Genomic DNA, 25518 nt, shown 5'->3' with positions numbered 1-25518 from the left:
TTAAAAACCTCTCCAGCTGCCACTCTCACTTCCCCTTCACAGCTACATTCTTAGAGTTGCCTAATTTTAATCCTTGTTCCCTCTGTCTTCACTCCATTCTAGTCTGGTTCCCCCCAAGCCCCACTCCATTGGGTTAGTTATTGCCAAGGTCGCCAGTGCCCCCCACTCCTCTGCATCCACTGGACACCTCCCCTTTATGATCTTACTTGTTTTCTGCAGCCTGCATCCCCATGGCCACTCCCACCCTGGGACTCATGGCACTAATTTTCCTTGTTTTCCTCTTAATTCTCTAGCTGGCCCTTCTCAATCTCCTTTGTGGATTCCTCTTCCTCTGTCCTTTAAGAAAAATTAACCTTCCCCCAGAGTTTGGCCTTTGGCCCTCTTCTTATGCTATACAAACACCTGAGATTATCCTCATCCATGCCCTTGCCTTCAACTACCACCCCAACCCCAGTGACTCTCAAATCTTTATCTGTAGCCCAGACCCCTCTCCTGAGACCCAAACACATATACCCCACTGCCTTTAGAATTTCTTGGATGTCCCACAGGCACTAAAACAATATGTTCAAACCTGAGCTCGTCATCTCTTTCCAAATAGCTTATCCTCTTGTGTTGTCCAGCCTGGGAAATGGTACCCTCATCTACTCATTTATCTACCCATTCAGTCAATACAAACAAAATCCTTGGCAGTCATCCTAATGCCTCCCCTCCTTCATTCCCACATCCAACCTCTCACCAAGTCCCACTGACTTTACCTCCTAATCTCTCTCAAATCCACTTCTTTCCATCCCCGCTGCCACCATTCCTAATCCAGGGGGCCATCTTGTCTCTACTGCTTCACTGCTCAGCTCCCAGCTGGTCTCCCAGCTTTCTGACTTCCCTTCTTCTCCCCATTCCCCACTGGAGTGGTCCTTCAGAACTTCAAATTTGCTCATATCCTTCCACTGCTTGAAACTCATCAGTGGCTCCTTATAGCTCTCAGGAGGAAGTCTTAGATCCCTAACATGGCCTACAGGATCCTGTGTGATCTGATCTTCCTACCTGAACAGCTCCATCTCTTAACACTCCACACTTCACTCGAGATCATTCTCATTCTTTTTTTTTTTTGAAGAAGACGACTAGCCCTGAGCTAACATCTGCCATCAATCCTCCTCTTTTTGTTGAGGAAGACTGGCAGTGAGCTAACATCTGTGCCCATCTTCCTCTACTTTACGTGTGGGATGCCTACCACAGCATGGCTCGACAAGTGGTATGTAGGTCTGCACTTGGGATCAGAACCGGCAACCCCCGGGCTGCTGAAGCAGAACATGCAAACTTAACCACTGCACTACCGGGCCGGCCCTCCTCTCTCTTTTCTTTTGCTTGAGGCAGATTAGCCCTGAGCTAACGTCTTTGTCAGTCTTCCTCTATTTTGTATGTAGGTCTGTGCCCAGGATCCGAACCTGTGAACTCGGGCCGCCAAAGAGAAGCACACTGAACTTAACCACTATCCTGTGGGGCCAGCCCCTACTGCCCTTTCTAATGAGGAAAATGTCCCACCTCCTGTCCCCCAGGAGGAGCACCATGCAACCACATGAGCCTGCCCCTGTCTGCTCCCCACTGGTGGCAGACAAGAGGTGGACACTTGAGCCAGATGCAGTTAATCCATAGACTTGCTGTTTGTATAATTTGCTGGCTGCAAAATGTATTTGAAAATGTAGAGAAAATGAGACTGTAAGCAGCAGGAAGTGAGGTGGGAAGTTGCATAGAGAGAGGCCATGACGTGGAGTAAGGGCCCTGAGGCTGTTGGGTTTTGCTGCATTGTATCAGTTAGAGTTTTTAGTGGTAAGCAACAGAAAATGTTCTGGCTAATTTAGGCTGAAAAGGAGTTTATTAAAAATACATTGGTGGGGGCCGGCCCCGTGGCCGAGTGGTTAAGTTTGTGCACCCTGCTTCAGCGGCCCAGGGTTTCACCAGTTCGAATCCTGGGTGCGGACATGGCACCACTCGTCAAGCCATGCTGAGGCAGCATCCCACATGCCACAACCAGAAGGACCCACAACTAAAAATACACAACTATGTACCGGGGAGCTTTGGGAGAAAAAGGAAAAATTGAAAAAAAATTACATTGGCTACTTCACAGACTTGTCAGTGAGGGCTAGAGAACCAGACTTGGAAGTATGTCAGCCAGGAACAGGGCCCAGAATGAGGCTGCAGAACCAGTCTGGTGAGCAAAACTCTGCTCCTGCTGCAAGACCAGGTCACTGAAGCTTGCACCCCTCCAGCTGCTGAGCCAGCACAACCTCCCTGTTGCAGAGAGAGAATCCTGCAGCACCCTTACTCCTTGTGATATCATCTCCCGATTCAAAGTCTGGGTGTGAGTCTGACTGGTCATGCACCTGTGGCCCAGCTGCAAGGAAGGCCAGGGAAGCAAGCATCTGGCATTTTCAGCTTCTTTAACAGGAGGCAGTTCTGCTTCTCCAAAGATTCTTAAGTTGAAAGATTTGGCCCACAGAAAAGACATTCATATGCTTTAGCACCTACTAAAACGATCCTATGTTTTACTTTCTTCAAGTGTCAATGTCCCGAATTTCTTCTAATTTTGCATTTTTGAATGCTTGGGATTAACCCTAATTGGCCATTATGGATTATTCTTTTAATATAATTCTAACTTGGCGTGCTCACATTTTATTCAGAACTTTTACATCTAAGTTAGAAAATAGGAGTGATCTGTAGATTCCTTTTGAGGGCCTTCATTTTTTTCTGTTTGTTTGTTTTGTTATTAGAGTTATGCTGCCCTTGTAAAATAAGTTGGAAATTTTTATATTCTCCGGAAAAGTTAGAAATCATAGAGATTTTCTGTTCTCTGCAGGTTTGGTGGAAATCACCTATAAAACCATCTAGACCTGATGCCATTTGGGGAATACCTCCTCAAATACCTTTCTAATTCCTACTGTAATTATAGTAAGTCTGTTGAAGTTTCCACATCTCGAGTTAATTGTGGTGATTGATATTTTCTAATGAAATATCTATTTCGTGTGACTGTTCAAATTTATTATTGCAAGTTTGAACATTTATACTTTCAACACTTGTTAAAATCTCCTTATCTATAGTTATGACCCCAATGTTGTTTATTTGTATTTTCCTCTTTCTGTCTCTCTTCCTTTCTCCCTCCCTTTCTTTATTCATCAGACTTGCCAAAGATTGGTCTGTTTTATTGGACTAGTCAAATAACCAGATTTATTAGTTTTACTAGTCAATTGCTGGGGTTTTTTTGTATTTGATGACAAATGTCTACTTTTATCTTTAATAATTCCTCATACTTTGAGCTTATTGTCATGTTCTCTTTCTATCTTCTTGAGTTGAAATCTTAGTTCACTTATTTTCAATCTTTCCTTCTTTGTGCCATCTCACGTGTTTTATCATGTAATACCTAAGGTGAATATTTGTAATTTTTTTATCCAGCATCCATTCCTCTTAGATAAGAGGACCCCAGTTTCCTTTTGGGAGATTACACCTCCCCACATGAGTGAAAACTTGATGGGACTATAGAAGTCGGCACTCTGACCTCTCACTTTGGAGACCAAAATGTCTTTGGAAGTTCCTTCCACTAGATTCTTCTCGTCACCACCTGAGTTCAGCCCAGGGATGTGACCTAATGATAGACAACTTTACTCATTCTCCTAGGACTTCAAATGGCGAATGAAGTGACAAAAGAAAAGAAAACAGAACCGGACTTCATTCATTCTCCAAAGTGCTCAGGAAAAGCTGTAGAGCAGTTCCTGCTGCTAAGGCCCCCAGAGCCACCTGATTTCTGAGCCGTCCTAGATGGTCAGTGTTCTCTTAGACCCCAGCGAGCTCCTGCATCTTTCCAAGAAGTCTCTGTTGGATTAAGTTAGGTAGAGTTGATTTCTGTTGCATGCGTCCGAAGAAATCCAATTCCATGCTCTAGTTGTGGTTCATTTGTAAAGAGTTTGTGCAGAAGACATTGGTTGGAAGTCTATTCAAGATCCATTCAACTTTTTCTCCTTTTTTTGAGAAATTACTCCTACCCCATCCTTAGGATTTTTGGTGGGAATGACTCTAACCCAGCTGTATGAGTGGACCTAAGTCAGTCACTAGACTGCCTCCCCTTTGACACAGTTTAGGGCCCAAACAAATACCCTGATATAAGCTGGTCAGGGTATCCCATGGTCAGAGTGACTGGTCCAGAGATAGAAGCAGGAAGTAAGTTGGTCCTTTCACAACAAAGCCCAAGACTTCTGTTGGATGGTTGAGGTATACATACTTTCTTTGGATGTTGACAAGGAAATATGTGACCCCAGGTGAACAGTTGGCATCTATCTTGTGTTCGCGTGGACATCTGGCCTTAGGATGAAGCTAATGTCAGGGAAGTTATAATGAAAAAAATGGAAAGAAACCAAGTCCTTGGCGTCATTGAGATGCTGTATCAAACCAATTCTGAAGTTCAGTGAGCCAAACATCCTCTTATTTTTTAAAAAACCAACTGGTTTTGGAATTGTTACTTGCAATATAATGAGCTTTAAGAGATAAAGATTGTATTTTCCATTTTTCTTTTTTTTACGTGAAATTATTTACAAAGGTATTTAAAAATTTTCAGGTGAGGGGGCTGGCCCCATGGCTGAGTGGTGAGGTTTGCACACTCTGCTTCGGTGGCCCAGGGTTTCACTGGTTCGAATCCTGGGCGTGGACATGGCACCACTTGTCAAGCCATGCTGAGGCGGCGTCCCACATGCCACAACTAGAAGGACCCACAACTAAAAATACATAACTATGTGCAGGGGGGCTTTGGGAGAAAAAGGAAAAATAAAATCTTTAAAAAACATTTTTCAGGTGGATTTTTTAAAATTAAACTTTTTATTTTGAGATATTTATAGGTTCACATGCAGTTGTGAGAAATAAAACAGAGATCTCATGTACCCTTTACCCAGTTTTCCTGAATGGTAACATCTTTATCATAACCATGATAAAATCTGTCAAGATACAGAACATTTCCATCACAATAAGGATCCTTCATGTTACCTTTTTATAACTACATCCACTTCCTTCGTACCCCCACCCCTCCTTACACCCTGACAACTACTAATCTGTCCCTCGTTTCTGTAATTTTATCATGTCAAGAATGTTATATAAATGGATCATACAGTCTATAACCTTTTAGAATTGTTTTTTTCACTCAGCATAATCCCCTGGAGATTTGTCTAGGTTGCTGCATGCATCAGTAGTTCATATTTTTTTTATTGTTGAGTAGAATTCCAAAGTATGGGTGTACCACAGTTTGTTTAACTGTTCCCCGGTTGAAGGATTCTATGCTGGTTCCAGTTGTTGGCCATTACAAATAAATTTGTTATAAATATTCATGTACAGATTTTTGTGTGAACACAAGTCTTCATTCCCCTGGGGAAAATGACCGGGAGTGCAGTTTCTGGGTCACAGGGAGTTGTGTGTTTATTTCGGGCTTTGTCTTTGGGTTCATCCTGTTTGGAGTTTGCTCAGCTTCTTGTGTGCGTGTGGAAGTTTACGTCTCTTGCCACATTTGGGTAGTTTTCAGGCATTATTTCTTTGAGAACTTTTCAGCCTCCCTCTCTTTCTCCTCTGTTTCTGGGTCTCTGATGACACAATGGTAGATCCTTTTCATAGTCCCACAAGTCCCTGAGATGATTTTTTTAAGTCTATTTCTCTCTTGTTCAGAATGGGTGACTGCTGTTGCTGTATCTTCTAGTTCACTGATTCTTTTCTCTGTTTCCTCCATTCTGTTGTTGAGCCCATTCACTGAGCTTTAATTTCAGATATTATATTTTCAGCTCTAAAATTTCCAGTTGGTTCTTCTTTATTTTTTATTTTATTTTTTTTTTAAAGATTGGCACCTGAGCTAACAACTGTTGCCAATCTTTTTTTTTCCTGCTTTTTTTTTTTCTCCCCAAAGCCCCCTGGTACATAGTTGTGTATTTTAGTTGTGGGTCCTTCTAGTTGTGGCATGTGGGATGCCGCCTCAGCATGGCCTAACGAGCGGTGCCATGTCCGCGCCCAGGATCTGAACCCTGGGCCACTGGAAGCGGAGCGCACGAACTTAACCACTCGGCCACGGAGCTGGCCCAGTTGGTTCTTCTTAGATCTTCTATTTCTTTGCTAAAGCTTTCTATTTTTTTTATTTGTTTCAAGCCCATCATAATTTCTTGTTAAAGCATTTTTATTACAGCTACTTTAAAATATTTTTCAGATAATTCTAACATCTCTGTCCTTTGGGTGTTGGCAGCTATTCATCGTCTTTCTTTCATTCAGTTTGAGGTCTTCCCAGTTCTTGATATGATGAAGGATTTTTAATGGAAATATGGACGTTTTTGTATTATTTTATGAGATTCTGGATTTTATTGAAACCTTCTGTTTTACCTGGCTTTTTCTGGTACTGTTCTGGCAGAGAAAAGGGAGATGCTGCCTCTTTACTGCCAGGTGGAAGTAGAAGTTCAAGCTCCCCACTCAGCCTCTGTTGGTATCTGATGTGGGAGGCGTGCTTCTCCTTACTGCTGGGTAAGGGTGGGAGTTCCACTTCCCCACATGGTCCCCACTGCCACCTCAGTGAGGATGGCCTCATTGCTGCTGAAATGAGTGAAAGTTCTGACTCACCAGTAGGCCTCCTCTGACACCACCCCAGCGGGGACGGGGAGCGATCCCTCATTACTGCCCGTATGGGATGGAAGTCCAGGCTCCCACTGGTCTCCATTGACCCTGCAGTGTGGGAGGCCTCATTATCAGCTGGCCAGGGTGAAAGTCCCCACTCCCTACTTGGCCTTCCTGGAAACCACCCTGGCAGGGATGTTGGGGTGCCTCATTACAGCCCAGGGAGGGTGGAAATCTAGGCTTGCCGCTCGGCCTTTGCTGGTGTGGATGTGGTTGGGGCCACAGTTTTTCTGTGGTATTTGTCTGGAGCAGAGTATTTATTTTCTACGTTTTCTGTCTTATTAGGCTGCCCCTTTCCTGGTCCTTTGGCTAGAGAGAACAAGCTTATGCTGGGGCTTTTTCGTCTGTGCCTGTGGTGTTTCCAGGTTGCCAACATCTTCACCTCCAAGACTGGGACGTGCAAGACAAAAAGAAAACCCAGAGAACTCGCCATCATTGTGCTGTTCCCTGGGTCCCAAGGTCCCTTGCCTTTCTGCCTTCTTCTCACCACTTTTCATCTTCTTATTTTTGCTCGTATATAATGTCCAGGGTTTTAGTTGTATTTAGTGGGTGGAACAGGGAAAAGTACATCTAGTCCATCTTCCCAGAAGCAGAAATCTCTCAGGTAGATTTTGCTGCCTTTTTATTACAAACCTCTAAATTTATTGCAGTTGACAATCAACATCCCAGGTATGGTGTGATGGTTAATTTTATGTATCACCTTGGCTCACACTCACCATTTGTTAACATTTTGTCTCATTTGCTTTATCACTCTTCCTCTGTTTTTTCCTGAACCATTTGAGAATAAACTGGAGACATCATGCCCTTTACCACTAATATGCAATGTGTGTTTCCTAAAACAAGGACATTTTCTTACATAACTGCAGGATACTTATTAATTTCAGGAAATTTAATATTGATACAATCCAGTTCATATTCCCATTTTGCCAGCTGTCCAAAAAATGTCCTTTATAGCTTTGTTTTACCAGTCCAGGATCCAATCCAGGACCATTTCTCTATAGTTTCCTTTAGTTCCTTAACTTGTCTTTATTTTTAATGAGTTGACATTTTTGAACAGCACAGTCCAGTGGCTGTGTAGAATATCCCTCAATTATGTAGAATTTCTCTCAATTTGTCTGATGTTTCTCAAGGTTGGATTTGGGTTGTTTTTCTGGCAGGAATATTACATGAGTGACGTGTCTATCTCAGTACATCACATCAGGAAGTACATTATTTCAATTTGACCCATTACCAGTGGTGTTAACTTTGGTAACTTGGTTAACATGGAGTCCACGTGTTTCTTCACTGTCAAGAGTCTATTTTTCCTTTTGTAACTAAGAAGCACTTTGGTGGAGGATTTTTTTTTTTTTTTTTTTTTTTTTTGCTAAAGGAGATTAGCCTTGAACTAACATCTGTGCCAATCTTCTTCTACTTTATATGTGGGTCGCTGCCACGGCATGGCTGATGAGTGGTATAGGTCTGAGCCCTGGATCTGAACCTGTGAACCTGGGCTGCCCGCCACAGAATGCACCGAACTTAACCACTATGCCGTGGGGCAGCCCTGTATTTTGATACTATGTAAATATCAGTTCCTAATCAAACTTTGGCCCACAAGTTGCAACATCCATTGATGATTATTGCCTGAATCAATTATTGCCATGAAGGTTGAAAAACATTTTTGTTGGAGGTGATTTCAGTTTATTCCCTTTTCCTTGTAACCAAAAGAACCCGACTAACACAAAAATTAGAATCAGAAGAGGGGTTTCATGGAACTGACACTGAGTGTCAGCAGGTGGAATGGAATGTTTCTATCCAGGGTTTCACAGCCGCTAAGGAAGCCATCCCCCGGGGTCTCCTGGGCTGACAGCAGGAGCCCTCTGTCAGTGGGGATGTGGTGGATCCGGTGGCTGTAGCTCTGGCTGAATTCCAGGAGTGAAATGGTTTTTCGAGCTCTCTAGACTGGATTAGGTACTATACTGTAAGTTCCCACAACCCTGCCAAAGTTATCATGATACTTTGTCTTAACGTCTGTCTACCCCTCTAGATGGCGAGCTTTGGGACAGCAGGCACTCAGGAACAGCCCATGCTCGGGGGTGGGGTGGAGAAACTGCTGCATGCGCTGAGGGAGGAGTGAGCACATTAAATAAGACACCTCCTTCGGCTTCTCTCTCTGTGTCTCATGCCTCACTTTTATGTGCTTCCTCTGGTGTCTCATTATAGTCTTAACAATGATCCTGGGGCCTGCCTGGTGGCAAAGCGGTTAAGTTTGTGCGCTCGCTTCTGCGGCCTGGGGCCCCGGTTCTCAGGTTCGGATCTCAGGTGCTGACCTACACACCGCTCATCAAGCCACGCTGTGGTGGCGTCCCACATACAAAACATAGAGGGAGATTGACACAGATGTTAGCTCAGGGTCAATCTTCCTCACCAAAACAGAACAAAACAAAGATGCTGCCAAAACGCTACCTGCACACTTGCTGAAAAGATGCCACTTTTGGAAAATGTGCTCCTCCTGCCGGCTCACTCAGCAAAGCCAGTCCAGCCACATTTCTGTAGAGATCACGTTCCCTGTTGCGAACTTTGTTCACTGTTGTAGCCCCAGTGCTGGCATGGTGCTTAATAAAAATTTCTTGAATAAATGAATGAATGAATGTCAGCAGAGTAGGCAGACAACAGTGGGTAGGTCTGTGATAGCCTTGGCTGAGCAGAAATTCTTAATTTTAGTGTATTGAAATCCATCAATGTTTCCTTTTATGGTTTGTGGTTTTGGTATCTTGTTTAAGAAAATCCTACCGCAAGGTCACAAAAATACTCTCCTACATTTCCGTCTATTAGCTTCCTAGTTTAACCTTTTGTTTTAAAGTCCTTAATCCGTCTGGAGTTTACTTTTATAGATGGTGTGAGGAAGGGTACAGCTTGATTTCTTCTTTCCTCTTAAAGTGAGGCAGCTACTTACCCCACTTGCTAATCTAACCTGTGACCACTGATGTTATCCTGTCTTTATCCTGTATCAAGCTTCCGAGCGCACATGGTCTGTTTGTGTGCTCTCTATTCAGTTTCCTTCTCTTATTTGTCAGTTACTAAGCAGTACCAATTGTGGGGGTTTTTGTGTTGTTGTTGTTTGCTTGTCTGTTACGACTTTTGTGGTATGTTTTAACATCTGGCAGGGTGATTCCCTCCTCTTTTCTTTTTCAAAACTGATGTGGCGGGGCTGGCCCTGTGGCCAAATGGTTAAGTTCATGCTCTCCACTGCGGTGGCCCAGGGTTTCGCTGGTTCGGATCCTGGGCGTGGACGTGGCACTGCTCATCAGGCCACGTTGAGGCGGTGTCCCACATCCCACAACTAGAAGAACCTGCAACTAAGATATACAACTATGTACGGGGGGGATTTGAGGAGAAAAAGCAGAAAGGAAAAAAAAAGATTGGCAACAGTTGTTAGCTCACGTGTCAATCTTTAAAAACAAACAAACAATAACAAAAAAAACCTGATGTGGCTATTCATGTACCTTTATATACTGTCACATACACTTGTCAAGTTCCCAAAAATTTAACTTACTATTTTAGGGAGAATTGACATCTTTATAATATTGAGTTGACCCATCCGAATAGTTTCTCTCTCCATTTATACTGAACTTTTATGTCCTTTAACAGTTTCAGATTTTTTCCATAAAGGTTTTACATACATACAAAGAATATTCTTTTTTTTTTTTAAAGATTTTATTTTTCCTTTTTCTCCCCAAAGCCCCCCAGTACCTAGTTGTGTATTTTTAGTTGTGGGTCCTTCTAGTTGTGGCATGTGGAGCGCCGCCTCAGCATGATCTAATGAGCGGTGCTAGGTCCGTGCCCAGGATCCAAACCGGCGAAACCCTGGGCTGCCGAAGCAGAGCACGTGAACTCAACCACTGGGCCGCCTGCAGCGGAGTACACGAACTTAACCACTCGGCCACGGGGCCAGCCCCTAGAATATTCTTAATTAATTTAAGTTCTGAATACTTTATAGATTTTGTCACTATTGTGAATGATATTTTGTTTTCTATGATTCCTAGTTGATTATACCAGTGTAAAGGAGAGCTATTAGCATTAAATTTTTCTTGTATCCAGTAAAGTTCCTGACTCTCCTATTTGTTCTAATGGTTTGCTTATTGTTTCTGATAGATTTTCCACATAGGTAATCATCATCACAGGTAACAACAGCTTATCTTTTCCTTTCCTGTCTCTATACTGCTTATTTCATTTTCTTAGTACATTGGCCAGGACCCCCAGTATTGCAGTAGTGGCAACACTGTCTTATTCCTGTCTTTACAGGGAGGGCATCATTAAATATGTTAATTGTAGGTTTCGGTTTTTAAAATTTTTTTTCTGAGGAAGACTGGCCCTGAGCTAACATCCGTGCCCACCTTCCTCTACTTTATATGTGGGACGCCTACCACAGCATGGCTTGACAAGTGGTGCATAGGTCCTCACCTGGGATCCAAACCCGCAGACCCTAGGCCGCCAAAGCGGAACGTGTGAACTTAACCACTGTGCCACTGGGCTGGCCCCAATTGTAGGTGTTTCATAGATATTCTTTTTCAAGTTAAAGAAGTTGTTTCCATTCCTAGTTATCTGAAGTTTTAAAAGTTAAAATTAGGCATTGCACTCCATAAGGTTTTTTTCTGTTTCTGGTCTTACAATCATGTGATCTTTCTCCTTTAGTCCACTAGTGCAATTAATAGTATTGGTTGATTTTCTGATGATAAACCATTTGGGTTGGTAGAAATGGTCTCAGTTGCATGTGCAGAATCCCAGCAACAGTCTGGAGACCTAAGGGCACTCACTCCTTAGCTTGCAGTCTGGAGGTGGGCCACCTTGGGGTGGTCTAGCAGTGTGATGGTGTCATCCCACAGAAGGAGCCTATCTTTCTATTTTGCCATCCTCAGCACACTGGCTTTTTGTCCTCATGCTAGTCACCTCATGGTCGCAAGATGGCTGCCACATTCAAAGGCATAAATCTGGTGGTGAAAGGAAGGGAGCAGGAGCAGAGGCACAAAACTGCTTTACCTTAAGTGATGCTCCTTTTATCAGCAAAGGAGAAGCTTTCCCAGAAGCCCCCTCCCCCGGCAGACTTGTCCTAGTGTCATTGGTCAGAAATGGATCACAGTGCTCTGGCTGCGATGGAGGTTTGCCTTCTGAGTATCTGGCAAAGGAGAAGGGGAGGGCTGTGACTAATGGCAACTTATCCCTTGGGGCTGGGCACGCGCTGCTCCCAACAGGAAGAATGTGGGGGCACATACCATCCTTGCATTTCTGGGACAAACTTGACTTAATCAGGTTGGACAATTCCTTTTTCAATAAACTTTTGGATTAATTGGCCCATATTTTATTTAAGATTTTCACATTTATATTCCTAAGTGAATGGGGCCTATATTTTTATTTTCCTGTCACGTCCTTAGCTGAAGTAAAAACGTCAGAAAACTAGTTAGCTTGCCTTCTCTTTCTATTTTCTGGAACAACTTGTATGGAGTACAGATGCTCCATTCTTGCAAAGTTTGGTGGAACTCATCCACAAAGCTAGCTGGGAGTGGGTTCGCTGCAAGGAGAGAGCTTTCATTATCATTTCGTCACACACTATTCTTTATAACTGCTGCTTTCTGCTTCAGTTTACTGATATTCCCCCCTTTTCCCTCTATATAAAGTAGCACTTATTTTTGGTAATGATTGAATAAAATGAATAAAAAACCGAGCCTTGGGATAAGGTGACGAGGATTTCCTGTTTCAGATTCTTGCTCAGTAAAGCTTTTCCTCATGTTGAAATGAAGTGGATAAAGAAATCCTAATCTTGGGGCCGGCCCCGTGGCATAGTGGTTAAATTCAGTGTGCTCTGCTTCAGCAGCCCGGGTTCATGTGTTTGGATCTGGGCATGGACCGACATCACTTGTCAGCTATGCTGTGGCAGCGACCAACATGTAAAGTGGAGGAAGGCTGGTACAGATGTTAGCTCAGGGCTAATGTTCCTCAAGCAAAAAAAGAAGAGGATTGGCAACAGATGTTAGCTCAGGGCTAATCTTACTCAGCAAAAACAAACAAACAAACAAAAAAACCCCCTGAAATCATAATCAAATATAGGAATCTGTTTCCTCTATATTTAGAACATGTGGAGAAAATTAATTTAACTTTGATCATATATTCCTCTTAAAAATTCAGTTCTACATATTCTTAAATAGAGAAGATCAAATGATCAGAAAAATAAATTTCTCCTGTAAAAACTGGTCACATTTGATCACAATGTAACATTCAACTAATACAAACACTGCTTTCAAAGGCATGAGAGTGTTATCAGCCCCACCAGGTGTGAACGTATCTGCGCTCCTGTTGCTTTGGTTCAAAAGAATAGGACAGAATCATTAATAGTAAACTAAGTACCTAATATTTTCCCTTCATTAATTTAGAATAGATTATTGGCAGGAGAAATAGTCAAGATAAATAGTTCTACTCTAACAAAGAATATTAAAGGAAGTGTTTGTTCATGATCTCATCACAGTACCAAGGGAACTTTTATAAGGAAAATACAGAAGGGCAGGAAAAAGATCCACCAGCCGTCACAAGCAAGCAATGTCACAAGACATTACGTGTGTTGACAGTGTGTCCTCTACAACTGTATTAGGAGTAAAAAGGTGACGATGCTATAATATGAAAGGAAAATAAGAATTGTATTTATTTGGTATTTATACAGCTGTCATAAATTACAAAAATGGATACAGTCATAACTGTCGTCATGTAACCCATGGCATCTGAAAGCAAACACTCTTTGCAATTATTGAAAATGGCCGTTAAGAACTATAATACCCAGCTCTGTGCTCTATATGTAATCCTCCACTGTGTGTTTAAACAATGTATTATTTTAATTTTGTTAACTAATCACTTTTAAAAACTGAGTAACAATTTATATACAGAGAAATACCGAGATCTTAGGTGTACAGTTCCATAAGTTCTGACAAACGTGTCCGCCACCCTTGGTGGTGACAGAGAACATTTCCATCTCTTCCATGTGCCCCTTCCGGCTCAGTCCGCCCAACCAAGCAACCATTGGTCTGGGTTGTGTGAAAGTCTCCTGCGGACATATGCTTTCCTTTCTCTTGGATAATTCCTAGGAATGGAATTCCTAGGTCGGGGGGAATGCATGCTTTTAACTTTGGGAGAAACTGCCCGTCTTCCAAACTGGTTGTCTATTTTACACTCCCCCACTTACTTTAAAAAAAAAAATTGAGTTCCACTTACTTTTGATATGACTAGTATGAATATTAAGAGGATTAAAAGTCAACACGAGTTGGGAATATGAACCATGGATCTAACACGCATCATTCTAGAATTGCTTCCAGCATCCTTACCGCTCGAGGATTCACACCTCATCAGGCTGTTCCGGTGCTGGGAGTTGTCAGCAGTTTTCCCCGAGCCTGAATCATTTCCTCCCGGACTTTCAGAATCAGCGGCATCCTGGCGGCGGCAGCAGCGGTCGCATCACCTCCACCGCCTTCGCACTCTCCCAGGCCGGGCGCGCCGCGTCGTAGAAACTTCCCGCGAACGTACTGTCCGCTCTTGGCTGATACTGAGACTTCCCTTCTCGACTCATTTTCTTGTCTTCTGTTCTGAAGTGGGAAGGTGATTCGACGTCTCCTTTAACAAGACGACCGGTATGGATTTTCCTTCCCGTACCGGTAAGTCCCCAAACTTTTTTCTTCTTTACCCAGGTCAGTAAAGAGATCCCCGCCTGGGGAGGGCGGACGCTCCACCGGGGCCTGGGGGCCTCCCTGGCTGCGCTCGCGTCGCCACATCCCGGGGGGCCCGCTGAGCCGTCTCCCTTCTCTTCCTTTCCATTCTCTCCTTCCCTCCCTTCTCTTCCTCCTCCTTATCCCCCTCCTCCCCCTCCTCCTCCGCCCCTCCTCTCTCATTTCTGCCCCTCTCTTTTTGAAGTTATTTATTATGAGTCTTTGCCATCTTCATCTCTCTGCAGGGGAGCACGCCCCCCTTGGCTCTGGCCTGCTGTTTCCCTCCGACGCCAGGACCCTCCACCTTCTCTCTTCCCAGGGGTTTCTCAGGTTTGCAGCAAGGCTTTGACGCTTAAGGAGGGAGCCAGCGGCCCAAGTGATTTCACCACCTTGTGCGTTTTTTATGGCTTTCCATGGGCACTTTGTTACGAAAGGAGATAAGCCATGTTCTCTCAGTTTATCATTTGCTTGTCTTTGGTTTTATACTTTTGACCCTACAGAAGTTTTTTGCATTTTTTTCTTTTTCTTTTTCTTTATGGTCTGATTTGAGGCTCCCAGGAAGGCAAGGAAGGCCTTCTTTCCTCCACAATGATGAATACATCCATCCTGATTTTACCCTAGGACTTTCTTGGTTTCATTTTGCATTCAAATATCAGACCGCCTGGTGGAAGTGGGGAGATGAGGGTCTGGTGGTTATTTTGATGATTGATTTTCCAGTTGTCCCAACAGCATTTATTTGACTAAGCCTTATATTCCATATTAATTTGCTTTATTTTTTTTAAAGATTGGCACCAGCTAACATCTGTTGCCCATCTTCTTTTTTTTTTCCCTTCTTTTTCTCCCCAAAGCCCCCCAGTACATAGTTGTATATTCTAGTTGCAGGTTCTTTTGGTTGTACTATATGGGACGCCGCCTCACCATAGCTTGATGAGCGGTGCCATGTTTGCGCCCAGGATCTGAACTGGCGAACCTAGGCTGCCAAAGTGGAGTGTGCGAACTTAACTACTCGGCCACGGGGCCGGCCCCTGATGTATTATTTTATCTTTATTGTATTGCAGATTCCCATATATTGGAACAAATAATATTGTGTTCCATTGACATGAATAGGCAGTTTTCAGAAAATAGAAATATATGTAGATGGCCAGTGCACCAGCTGAAAAAAAAAAAGCTCAACCTTTTTCATCAAGACATGTAAATCTAAGTAATGAGATAGGAGTTTTCACCTGTCAGTTTGGCAAAAATTTAAAAGTTTGATAATCTTTCCTGAGGAGGGTATGACGAAACAAGCATTCTCATACTCTGTTGGCATGAACGGAAGTGGGTACGTGCTTTTTGGACAACAATTTGGCAAAAGGCATCAGCAGTTCTGTGTGTGTCTGTGTGGGTTTTTTTTTTTTTTTTTTGGAGGAAGATTAGCCCTGAGCTAACTGCTGCCAATCCCCCTCTTTTTCCTGAGGAAGACTGGCCCTGAGCTAACATCCATGCCCATCTTCCTCTACTTTATATGTGGGACGCCTGTCACAGCATGGCTTGCCAAGTGGTGCCATGTCCGCACCCAGGATCCAAACCGGTGAACCCTGGGCCACCGAGAAGCAGAATGTGTGAACTTAATCGCTGCGCCTCTGGGCCGGCCCCTGTGTGTGTTTTTTTAATGCATGAACTCTGTCCCAGCAATTTCACTGCTAGGAATTTACTCTACAGATATACTTCCAAAAGTATGCTAACGATAAATGCACAAATATGTTCACTGTTGCATAGTATGTAATCTCAGAAACCCAAGTGGTTAGCATCTTAAATGTCTATCCATTGAGAACTGCATAAATGATCTATGGGGCATTCATACAACGAAGAGTGTGCAGCAGTTAAAAAGATGAAGACAACTTGTATGCCCTGCTATGGGCCACTCTCTACGGTATAGTAAGTGAGAAAAAGCTGCAGGATAGTAAACATAGTCTGATGCTTTCCATATATGTTAAATCAATAAATGCATATACATATACGTATATACACGGCACATATGCTACACTTTGATCTAGAAGCATTGAATTTACAAGAAACTGCTAACCTTTGGGAAAACGGACTGGGTGGAAAGAGGAAGGCTTTTGATTTTCATTATGCCTTCCTGTACCCTTCAATTTTTCTAGTGATGGCATGTATTACTTTTTTATCATCAGAAGGGTTTTTCTGGGTATTGTGTTATGGGGCATTTTTGTTTTCTTTATACTAGTTTATTTTTTTTAATCCTAATATTTTTAAGTTGAGAAAAGGGGGATTCACTGGAAAGACGCTGAGGTGCCTCATGCCGTCGAAGGAAGTGCTGGGCCCCCAGGCTGCAGGAGACAGTGCGGCTGGGCCTCAGGAATTTCTGGGGACCAGGGGCTGGGATGCTGACGGCCCTTTCTTGTCTCTACTTGTCTCTGTGTATCAGCCGCCTTCTCTCTCACTCCACGTAAAAGACGAGGAATGAAACATGGCTGCCCCATGCATCTAAATGTCTTATCTTTCAGCTCCTACAGCAGCGAGACCGCCTTCCTGAGTTCCTGCTTGACAAAATTCTCAGGGAAGGACTGTCTTTGGCCTGGCTTGGGTCAAGTGTCCTCCCCTGGACCCATCAACTCTGGCCAGGGGAGGGGGGTGGGTGGGAGGTGGGGAGTGTCTCTAAGAAGCTGGCAGACCCTCTGAGGTCACATGGTTGGAGAAGAACGGTTCTCGGTAGAAGGGAGGGTGCTGGGAAGATAACACTGAGCTCATGCCTTCATTGGTTCAGAGTGCCCATCATGTGCTGGGCTCTGCAACCAGCAAGGGCTCAGCCATCAGCGAGCTTAGGTTCTAGTGAGGGAGACAGTCTGGAAATCGGTGTCTGCCAGACCTCCCTGTCCTGGCTCAGCCGAACCCACTTTCCCGTTCACAAAAGAAAGAGGAGCTCTTTTTGTTGCAGGCAGAGGAGGCCCTCATCAGACCAGCTCGGGGATATTTCCACTGTGCGGGCACGGATGACTAAGGAACAGAGCCTGGCAGGCCGGGCCACGGAAGGCGGCTCAGCTGTTCTGAGTTGCCAGCCAAGAGCCAGTAGGTGAAGGGAGTGGCTTCCTGTTGAGCTGAGATCTTTGGGTCCAGCTTGGAAGTCAAGATGTCCCCGAAACAAAATAGTCAGGCAGCCCACCAAGGTTCTGTGGAATTGTTATTATAGAAATACAAACCCCAGGCCTGGCTCCACCAACTTGGCAGGAAGTCTCGGTCCCTCAGGCTATCGTCATCCTGAGCAAACACAGAAGACGGCGGCGGCTCAGTTCTGGCCTAGCACTCCGGAACGGGATGGCTGCCGGGGTGGGGGTGGGGAGTGGAGGTAAGAGCCCCTCCTGCAGACTCCCCAGGGAAGGTTTTCTGATATGTGTGCTCTGTCAGAGATGCCTGTGGGATTCACTGGTCTGAGAAAGGTCTCCACCCGCAAGTTACAGCCCCAGCTGGGGACTCAACAGCAGAGTGCTCTCCTATAGATGTGATCCCTGCCTCCGGCCAATGGCCCAAGCTGCAGTCTGTGGGTGTGGGCATCAAGCGATGAGTATTTCCACTCCCCCCGACCCCCTCAAACTACTCTCCTGCATGCAGGTTTTTGGTCCAAATGTGGTTTTGCGCCACTATTGTATCTTATGGGATGTGGGGTGTGTGTGATACATTGTTTATACATGATGTAATGATGGCGCTTAAATTGAGGATTTAGCCCATAGTTTGGAGAATGGATGGAAATCACGCCTGGAGGAGACTGTACGTAAATCTGAGGACACTGGACTCTGAGGTCAAGGGCTTTGTCAAAGGCCCCTGCCACAATCACTTTTGGAAGTAAGACATCAGCTTTCAATCCTGCTGGGAAGGCCATAGTGCATTTTCAGTTGTCGCAGTGAGAATGGGATCACGACAGGGTGTTTTAGGAACTAAATATGCAGGAAGTGGGCTGAGCTGGTAAGGGTGGAAGGCTCTGGACATGTGGGTGGCCACACCCACTGCCCTTGGGCAGTCTTGGGCCAACCCCATGAGTGTTCCGTGCCTGTCCCCCCATCCCCCAGCCTCGTGGCATCAGGCAGGTAGCAATGGGAGTAAAGGCTGAGTTGACTGCATCTGCAGAGAGAAGCCAAGAGCACGACTTGGGGCCAAGACCATGGTGAAATGATGCAGAAGCTATGAGAAAGCAGAAACCGCACAGCAGAAAGGGGATATACAAAGTAGAGGGAAAAGGCAGCTGGTCAGGAGTGAGAGGAGCACAGAGCAGACAGAGCAGAGGCAGGAGAGGTGGGAGTGGCCAGTCCCCAGAGCTGCCTTAGCCTCTGACACTGGTCCAGTGTGTTCCATCCACCTGTAAGGCTGTGGATCTGATTCTTGCAACACAAAGAAGCTGAGTGACATGGTACACTACTTACAGCTTCCATGACTCCTGCTTTTTACCCTTTGACAGTTCTGGTGTCACTGTCTGTTTATTGGTCTCTCCCGCCTCCTCGAGGCCGTGTCTTATTCACCTCTATAATCCTAGCATCTGGCCCTGTGTAGGGAACCCTGTAGGTGCCCATTGCTGTTTGAGTAAATATCTGCATTTATCACAACTCCTGGACTAGGCCCTGACGCAGAGGCTGTGGAACGGGCAGCAGCACAGATTTTAGAGTCAGTGTGTGTAACAGCCACGTGCAAGGTGAGCTGGGCCAAAGAGATTCTTCCTGAGGGTCTGAAGTGGAAAACGTGGAACAATAAGGCAATCAGCAGTGGAAGCAGAGGCGTCAAGGATGTGTGGGAAGCGGACAAACTGTGTGGACCCTCTGGTCTTTGGTTTCCTTGCTTGTTACATGGGGGTGATTATGACGGAGCTCATAGGGAGAGGAAGACCCCCAAAAATGATGGACATGCAAGTGTTTAGTGAAGTGTAAAACAAACACAGGTGTACATGATCAATAAAGCTGACTGACAAATCTCATGCATTATTGTCAGCCTACTTGTGTGACCTTGGCCCTGACCTGAGAGTCCGCTTTCGTACATTCAGGTCAGTGGTAACTGCTGTGCTGGCCCGGTGTGGGGAAGCAACGGGTAAGGATCGAAAGTGCTAAGTCCAGCACCTCCTACCGGGTGAGGAAACATATGGATAGCTTCTTAAAAAACAGATTTCTGGCACCCCATCTCTGCCACCCTCTTAAATCAGTGTTCTTTAGGGATGGAGCCTAGGAATGTGAATTTTAAATAAGCACCACAGGTGAAGGATTAGGGTGGTCCAAGGAGACTTTAAGAAACACTGAAAGGATCAATTAAAGTGTGAGGCGGGGTGGGAGCTGGGGAAGACAGTACTATCACCTGTGGCCACAAGGTGGCAGCAGGGAGAGGCAAGGAGAAACTGGCCCCCTCTAGCAGGTGCCCACTGAGAGGGGCTGGGGTGGGCATGCATGGGAATGAGGCTGTGGGAAGAGGTGGACCCCCGAAATCCTGCATGGTCTCCTTTGCCAGGTGAAATCTGTTACTGCAGACTGATCCCCTGTGACCGCCGGTCTCATTACCAGGTCTTATGGAGACTTTGCTACTGCCAAACTGCCGGCAGAAACTGCATTAGCATGACTCTGGCCGTGCTGTGTGGTGATAATGTGTGTTCCACACGGGTGAGTATGTGAGGCAAGGGATGTCACCTGCCCAGGGCAGCTTACTCAAAGGACACCAGTGCATGTTTAAAGCAGGGGCTGCTGCCAGTCTCTTGAAGGACCTGTCCACCTGCATCGGGCCTGCTTCAGTCATGAGAGGATCGGGTCTGTGACTTAGGAGCTGGCCAAAGACCAGACAAAGGATACTGGGATGGGGCGGGGGCAGGGAACACAGGATGGGGCAGCTGCCTCTGGAAGCAGCCAAGATGTTCCTGGCTGCAGTAGGGGTGGGGAGAGGATTAGGTGACAGTCCCCTGACCCAGCCCGGAACTAACACCCTCCTCCCCCTCACTCACCCACCCTCCAAGCTTCCTAAAGCTCAGAATAACCCCGAGGACCAGACAGCGGGATGGCAGGGGCTCTGCTCGGCGCCCTGCTCCTCTTGCAGCTTCTCGGTATGGACAGGGGTCAGAGGAGGTGGTCAGACACACACACGGAGATACTGACATAAAGGGACAGGACAAAGACAGAGACCAAGATGTAGACTGGGATGTAATATTTGGTCCCCAGGCACAATATCATTAGCTCAGGAGACAGACACGGAAAAATACACAGCCTCAGAGACAGACACGCAGAGACTGTGCCGACCCAGAGGCAGAGAGGAGAGGCCCCGCAGCCTCTTCATCTCCAGTGACCCCACTGCTTGACCCCATCCCCAGGCAGAGGTGAGGGGAAGAACGAGGAGCTGCGGCTTTATCACCATCTCTTTGACAACTATGACCCAGAATCCCGGCCAGTGAAGGGGCCTGAGGACACTGTCACCATCAGCCTCAAGGTCACCCTGACCAATCTCATCTCACTGGTAAGATACCCCCATCCCCATCTCCGTTTCTGAGCCTAAAATCCCACTTCTAACCCCAATGGCTGAGCCCTGTCCTAAAGTTGACTGGAACCCCAAGTCAATCATCCTAATCTTCCCTTTGCAGAACGAGAAAGAGGAGACCCTCACCACCAGCGTTTGGATTGGAATCGTGAGTCAAATCTGGGGAACAGCATAAGTCCTGTCCAGGGGACCCCTTTCTCCCAAACTCCTCGTTGGCACTGGGTGGGAGATGCAGGACACACGTCTTTCCGTCCCCCACCCCTTAGGATTGGCAGGATTACCGACTCAATTACAGCAAGGACGACTTTGGGGGCATAGAAACTCTGCGAGTCCCTTCAGAACTCGTATGGCTACCAGAGATTGTGCTGGAAAACAAGTGAGGACCGAGCCAGACTGGCGGGAAGCCGAGGCCCGGGGTGTCTGGGCTGGAACTGGTTGGGGCAGGAGGCTACTTGGAGGGGGCGGGGGCCGCGGACCTGCGCAAACGCCGGGTTTCCCCGAGCACACAGTATTGACGGCCAGTTCGGCGTGGCCTACGACGCCAACGTGCTGGTCTACGCGGGCGGCTACGTGAGCTGGTTGCCCCCGGCCATCTACCGCAGCACCTGCGCCGTGGAGGTCACCTACTTCCCCTTCGACTGGCAGAACTGCTCGCTCGTTTTCCGGTGGGAAGAGTTACTCAGAGGCCCTGACTGTTATGGGATTATGGGATTATGGGGCAGAGGCGGGGCCCGATGTGGGAATCTAGCCCGGGGGCGGGGCCTTGAGCTGGGGGCGGAGCCATGCCTCTGAATGGGGTGGAGCCGCTCGAGCCGGTTAGAAGTAGGGTGGAAACAGAGGCGGGGCCTGGGTAATGGGGTGGAGCATTATTCTCCCGCCACATCCGAGCTTCCAGGGCCGGCTTGAGGCAGAGCCCGGGTCCGAGCTTCTGGGGTGGGGGCCCGGGCTCTGGCTCCGCAGCTCTCAGACGTACAATGCCGAAGAGGTGGAGTTCGTCTTTGCGGTGGACGATGAAGGCGAGACCATCAGCAAGATCGAAATCGACACCGAGGCCTATACTGGTGAGGCCCCCTTCTGCTCTGAAAAAACTGTTTCTAGACCGAGTCCAGAGAGGGCACCTGCAGAGTGGAGTTGCCTCAACCATCGATACTAGGGTTTGACTTGGGCAACTGGACTTGAACTTACCCCTTTCCTGAAACCATTCTCGACCGTCAAACTGGTCCTGCTTCCTCGCTTGTGGTCGTTCCGTACTCTCACTGGGAATGCCCATTTCTGCCCGAATTGCCCTCATCTGACGGCCCATGGCACACGCAGTCCAGACCACCCGCCCCAACCATCCTGTCCAGACAGCAGCATTGTCTCCTCGGCCCGACGTCCCCCCGCGGTCAGCTGTGGGGCCGGAAAGCAGGGCAGGGCGCCGCACTCCCGAGGGTGGGCTGACCGTGCCTCCCATCCTGCAGAGAACGGCGAGTGGGCCATAGACTTCTGCCCCGGGGTGATCCGCCGCTACGACGGTGGCGCCGCTGACGGCCCGGGGGACACTGACGTCATCTACACGCTCATCATTCGCCGGAAGCCGCTCTTCTACGTTATTAACATCATCGTGCCCTGCGTGCTCATCTCGGGCCTAGTGCTGCTCGCCTACTTCCTGCCGGCGCAGGGTAGGGAGGCCACCGACCCTAACCCCGGGCTCACTCCTGGGGGGCGGGGCCTGCTCTCACCGGGCGCTCCCTCCAGCTGGCGGCCAGAAATGCACAGTCTCCATCAACGTCCTGCTCGCCCAGACCGTCTTCTTGTTCCTAATTGCCCAGAAAATCCCAGAGACGTCTCTGAGCGTGCCACTGCTGGGCAGGTAAGCGTAGAGGGGGTCCTGGCGGTGCCCACGTGGAGGCGTGGCCAGCGTGAAAGGCGGAGCCAGCGAGCACGGAGCAGAGCAGGAGGGGCGCGCCGGTGGGGGGGCGAGGGGCGAGGCCATAGCCAAGTCACTCCGGAGCAGCTTTGGTTGGCTGGACCCCTGCTGGGCTTTATTTACTTGGACGCGGGGTGGGGTGGGGCGGTGGTGGATTCTCTGGTTCTCCGTCCTCCGCACTGCTGCTGGACGCCACTTTGAGGTCTCCTGAGTATCTCTGTTGGGGGCGGGTTGGTTCAGTGCCTCCTCATCCCTGCCGCCTGTGGCCCCCAACTCACCCTCCATCCCCAACTCACCGGTTCCCCGGCGGTTCCGAGGCCCAGCTGGCGTCGCCACTGTTGCAGGAACGAGGCGGACCCGTGCAGACCCCGTCCGCACAGGCACAGCCACGCCCCCTGGAGGAGGAGCCCGGCGCTCGCTCCCGCGGCAGCCCCCACCTGCCGAGCCCCCTGCCCCGCGGCCTCGGCTACCCGGGCCAGCGCTCCACCCGGATCCCCACCATCTGGGGCTGGGCTCAGGCCGCCGTTGCCGCCGTCTAGTCGTCGCACCTCCTGCTGCAGCCACAGGGCTGAGATCTGCAGTGGGGGTGCAGGAGTTAGTGGGGATGCAGAGGTCCCTGCTCCCGCTGCCCGATCCCCCCTCCCAGTCCCTTCCTAGTCCTCCGGCGCCCCACCTCTAACAAGGTGGCGCCGAAGCTCACGACGCTGGCCGCGGCTTCTCTGAGCACCAGCCCCAGGGTGGGCTTCGGGGTGGGCGGCTTCTTCGGCTCCAGGGACTTCAGCTCTCTGAACCTCTGCTCCAGATATTCATGGGCTGCGGCCACAGCGAGTTCCAGGGAAGATAGAAGCGGGGGCTGGAGGGCCACCTGGAGAAGGAATATCGGGTCACAGGGCAGAGGTCGGGGGGGGGGGCGTTGGGGACCTTCCCAGAGGGTCCCGAGGTGCCAGCTCTGGGGGGCATTGGGGTAGCCTTACCTCCGTGGAGCTGTGGAAGCGATAGACCCACAGCAGGGTTTCCAGGGAGCTGGGGGTCCCCTTCATGGCTGCCACCGGCGGAAGGAGGGGGAGGAGGGCCGGGGGACGCGTCTGGCCCCGCCAGTGATGAGCCCCTAAGGGGCATAACTCCACCCCTGGCGGAGATGTGTGTTTGTGAGGTCAGAGGACGAGCGGCGCCCTTTGTGGCTCCGGGGTAGTTGGAGGGTTGTGACGTCACGCACTCCCGGCTCCTCAGGTACCTCATTTTCGTCATGGTGGTTGCCACGCTCATTGTCGTGAATTGCGTCATTGTGCTCAACGTGTCCTTGCGGACGCCCACCACTCACGCCATGTCCCCGCGGCTGCGCCACGTAAGCGCCGGGTGGGCGGCTCGGGGTGGGAGGCGGGGCTTCGGGCTAATCCCCGCCCCGGCCCCGCCCCACCAGGTCTTGTTGGAGCTGCTGCCGCGCCTCCTGGGCTCGGGCGCGCCCCCCGAGGTCCCCCGGGCCGCCTCGCCCCCAAGGCGGGCGTCGTCCGTGGGCATCCTGCTCCGCGCGGAGGAGCTGATATTAAAAAAGCCGCGGAGCGAGCTCGTGTTTGAGGGGCAGAGGTACCGGCACGGAACCTGGAGCGGTGAGCCGAGTAGCCCGGGCGGGCCAACAGGGGCGCCTGCAGCGGGGGAGGCTTCTAATAACCGACCCCTGGGGTTGCCTCCACCAGCTGCCCTCTGCCAGAACCTGGGCGCCGCCGCCCCCGAGATCCGCTGCTGTGTGGATGCCGTGAACTTCGTGGCCGAGAGCATGAGAGACCAGGAGGCCACCGGCGAGGTGGGGCGCTGCAGAGGTCCCCCACCCTCTCTGGTGCGGCAGGCTCCTGCAGTCTACAGAACTCAGCTTGTGCCCGCCCTTCCCCAGGAGGTGTCCGACTGGGTGTGCATGGGGAAGGCCCTTGACAACATCTGCTTCTGGGCTGCTCTGGTGCTCTTCAGTGTGGGGTCCAGCCTCATCTTCCTCGGGGGCTACATCAACCAAGTGCCTGAACTGCCCTACCCGCCGTGTATGTAGACCCAAGCCCGGGGCCACACCGACTTCCACTTTCCTACTCATCTCCAGGAGGAAATTGATTTTGAAAAACAAATTGCTGCCGCTGTTGTATTATGACCCTTTCCCACTGCCAATAATCAATCTGTATTGTGCCAACTTCCCAAGAGGAGTTGTGTCTGCACCCGTATGTAGGTCTGGCCACCCAGCAGCAGGAATCAGGAGAGGGCAGACGATTCACGCAGGCTCATGGGCCCCAATCCTCCAGAAACAAGAATCACCCTGGATTCAGCCTTTCTCACCTCCCAGTTTTTCTCAGGCCCCATGTGACCCTCTAGCCCTTGCAGATTATAAGCGATCTTTATCCATCTCATAGCCAAACAGGACAGACCCCTTTGCAGGACTGGCACATATGGAGGCTGGAACCAGGAAGCCAGGTCCCTCTCTGGCCTGATCCTGCTGGAGTGGGCAGAGACCAAAGGCCCTCAGTGCAGATCCCCCACAGGCCCACAGGTTCAAGGCTGAGGATGCCCTGGCCCTCCCACAGTCACTTCTTCTAGGTCTTCCTGGCCGCGCACTGCCCCACCAAGACTCACTGCAGATTCCACCCTACCTTGCCCCCTTCATCCCAGCTCCGCTGGCTTGTCCTGGCTAGTATCTGGGATTGTGAAAGAACAAAGAATAAAACAGGGCCTGAAATGGTG

The 25518-nt window shown here is 48.5% G+C and overlaps 2 protein-coding genes across 7 annotated transcripts; one reads left to right on the top strand and one right to left on the bottom strand.

Moving 5' to 3' along the window:
• The first annotated feature begins 14183 nt into the window (after window positions 1–14183).
• CHRNE (cholinergic receptor nicotinic epsilon subunit) lies at window positions 14184–25517 on the top strand. Of its 5 annotated transcripts, XM_070482040.1 has the most exons (14): window positions 14216–14348; window positions 19934–20029; window positions 20377–20463; window positions 20728–20870; window positions 20995–21039; window positions 21158–21267; window positions 21401–21556; window positions 21852–21952; window positions 22352–22552; window positions 22629–22743; window positions 24031–24145; window positions 24221–24407; window positions 24495–24601; window positions 24689–25517. In XM_070482040.1, the coding sequence occupies exons 3-14, from the start codon at window positions 20418–20420 to the stop codon at window positions 24836–24838; spliced, it is 1476 nt and encodes a 491-aa protein (XP_070338141.1). In that variant the 5' UTR covers window positions 14216–14348; window positions 19934–20029; window positions 20377–20417; the 3' UTR covers window positions 24839–25517. The 5 variants fall into 5 exon arrangements, with proteins under 5 accessions (XP_070338143.1, XP_070338141.1, XP_070338142.1 ...); XM_070482041.1 differs by lacking the exon at window positions 14216–14348 and having other exon boundaries at window positions 19879–20029; XM_070482042.1 differs by lacking the exons at window positions 19934–20029; window positions 20377–20463 and having other exon boundaries at window positions 14184–14348.
• Window positions 22808–24034, bottom strand: C13H17orf107 (chromosome 13 C17orf107 homolog). Of its 2 annotated transcripts, XM_014832634.3 has the most exons (4): window positions 23775–24034; window positions 23474–23665; window positions 23097–23375; window positions 22808–23017 (listed from the first exon to the last, which is right to left on the bottom strand). In XM_014832634.3, exons 1-4 carry the CDS (start codon window positions 23838–23840, stop codon window positions 22916–22918), a joined length of 639 nt encoding a protein of 212 aa, XP_014688120.1. In that variant the 5' UTR covers window positions 23841–24034; the 3' UTR covers window positions 22808–22915. The 2 variants fall into 2 exon arrangements, with proteins under 2 accessions (XP_014688120.1, XP_070338148.1); XM_070482047.1 differs by having other exon boundaries at window positions 22903–23375; window positions 23775–23981.
• Window position 25518: the final 1 nt, after the last annotated feature.

This window comes from Equus asinus, chromosome 13 (genome assembly GCF_041296235.1).
Source record: "Equus asinus isolate D_3611 breed Donkey chromosome 13, EquAss-T2T_v2, whole genome shotgun sequence".
In the NCBI taxonomy this organism is placed as follows: domain Eukaryota; kingdom Metazoa; phylum Chordata; class Mammalia; order Perissodactyla; family Equidae; genus Equus; species Equus asinus.
Note: the sequence above shows the minus strand (reverse complement) of the source record. Positions and strands in the feature narration are given on the sequence as shown.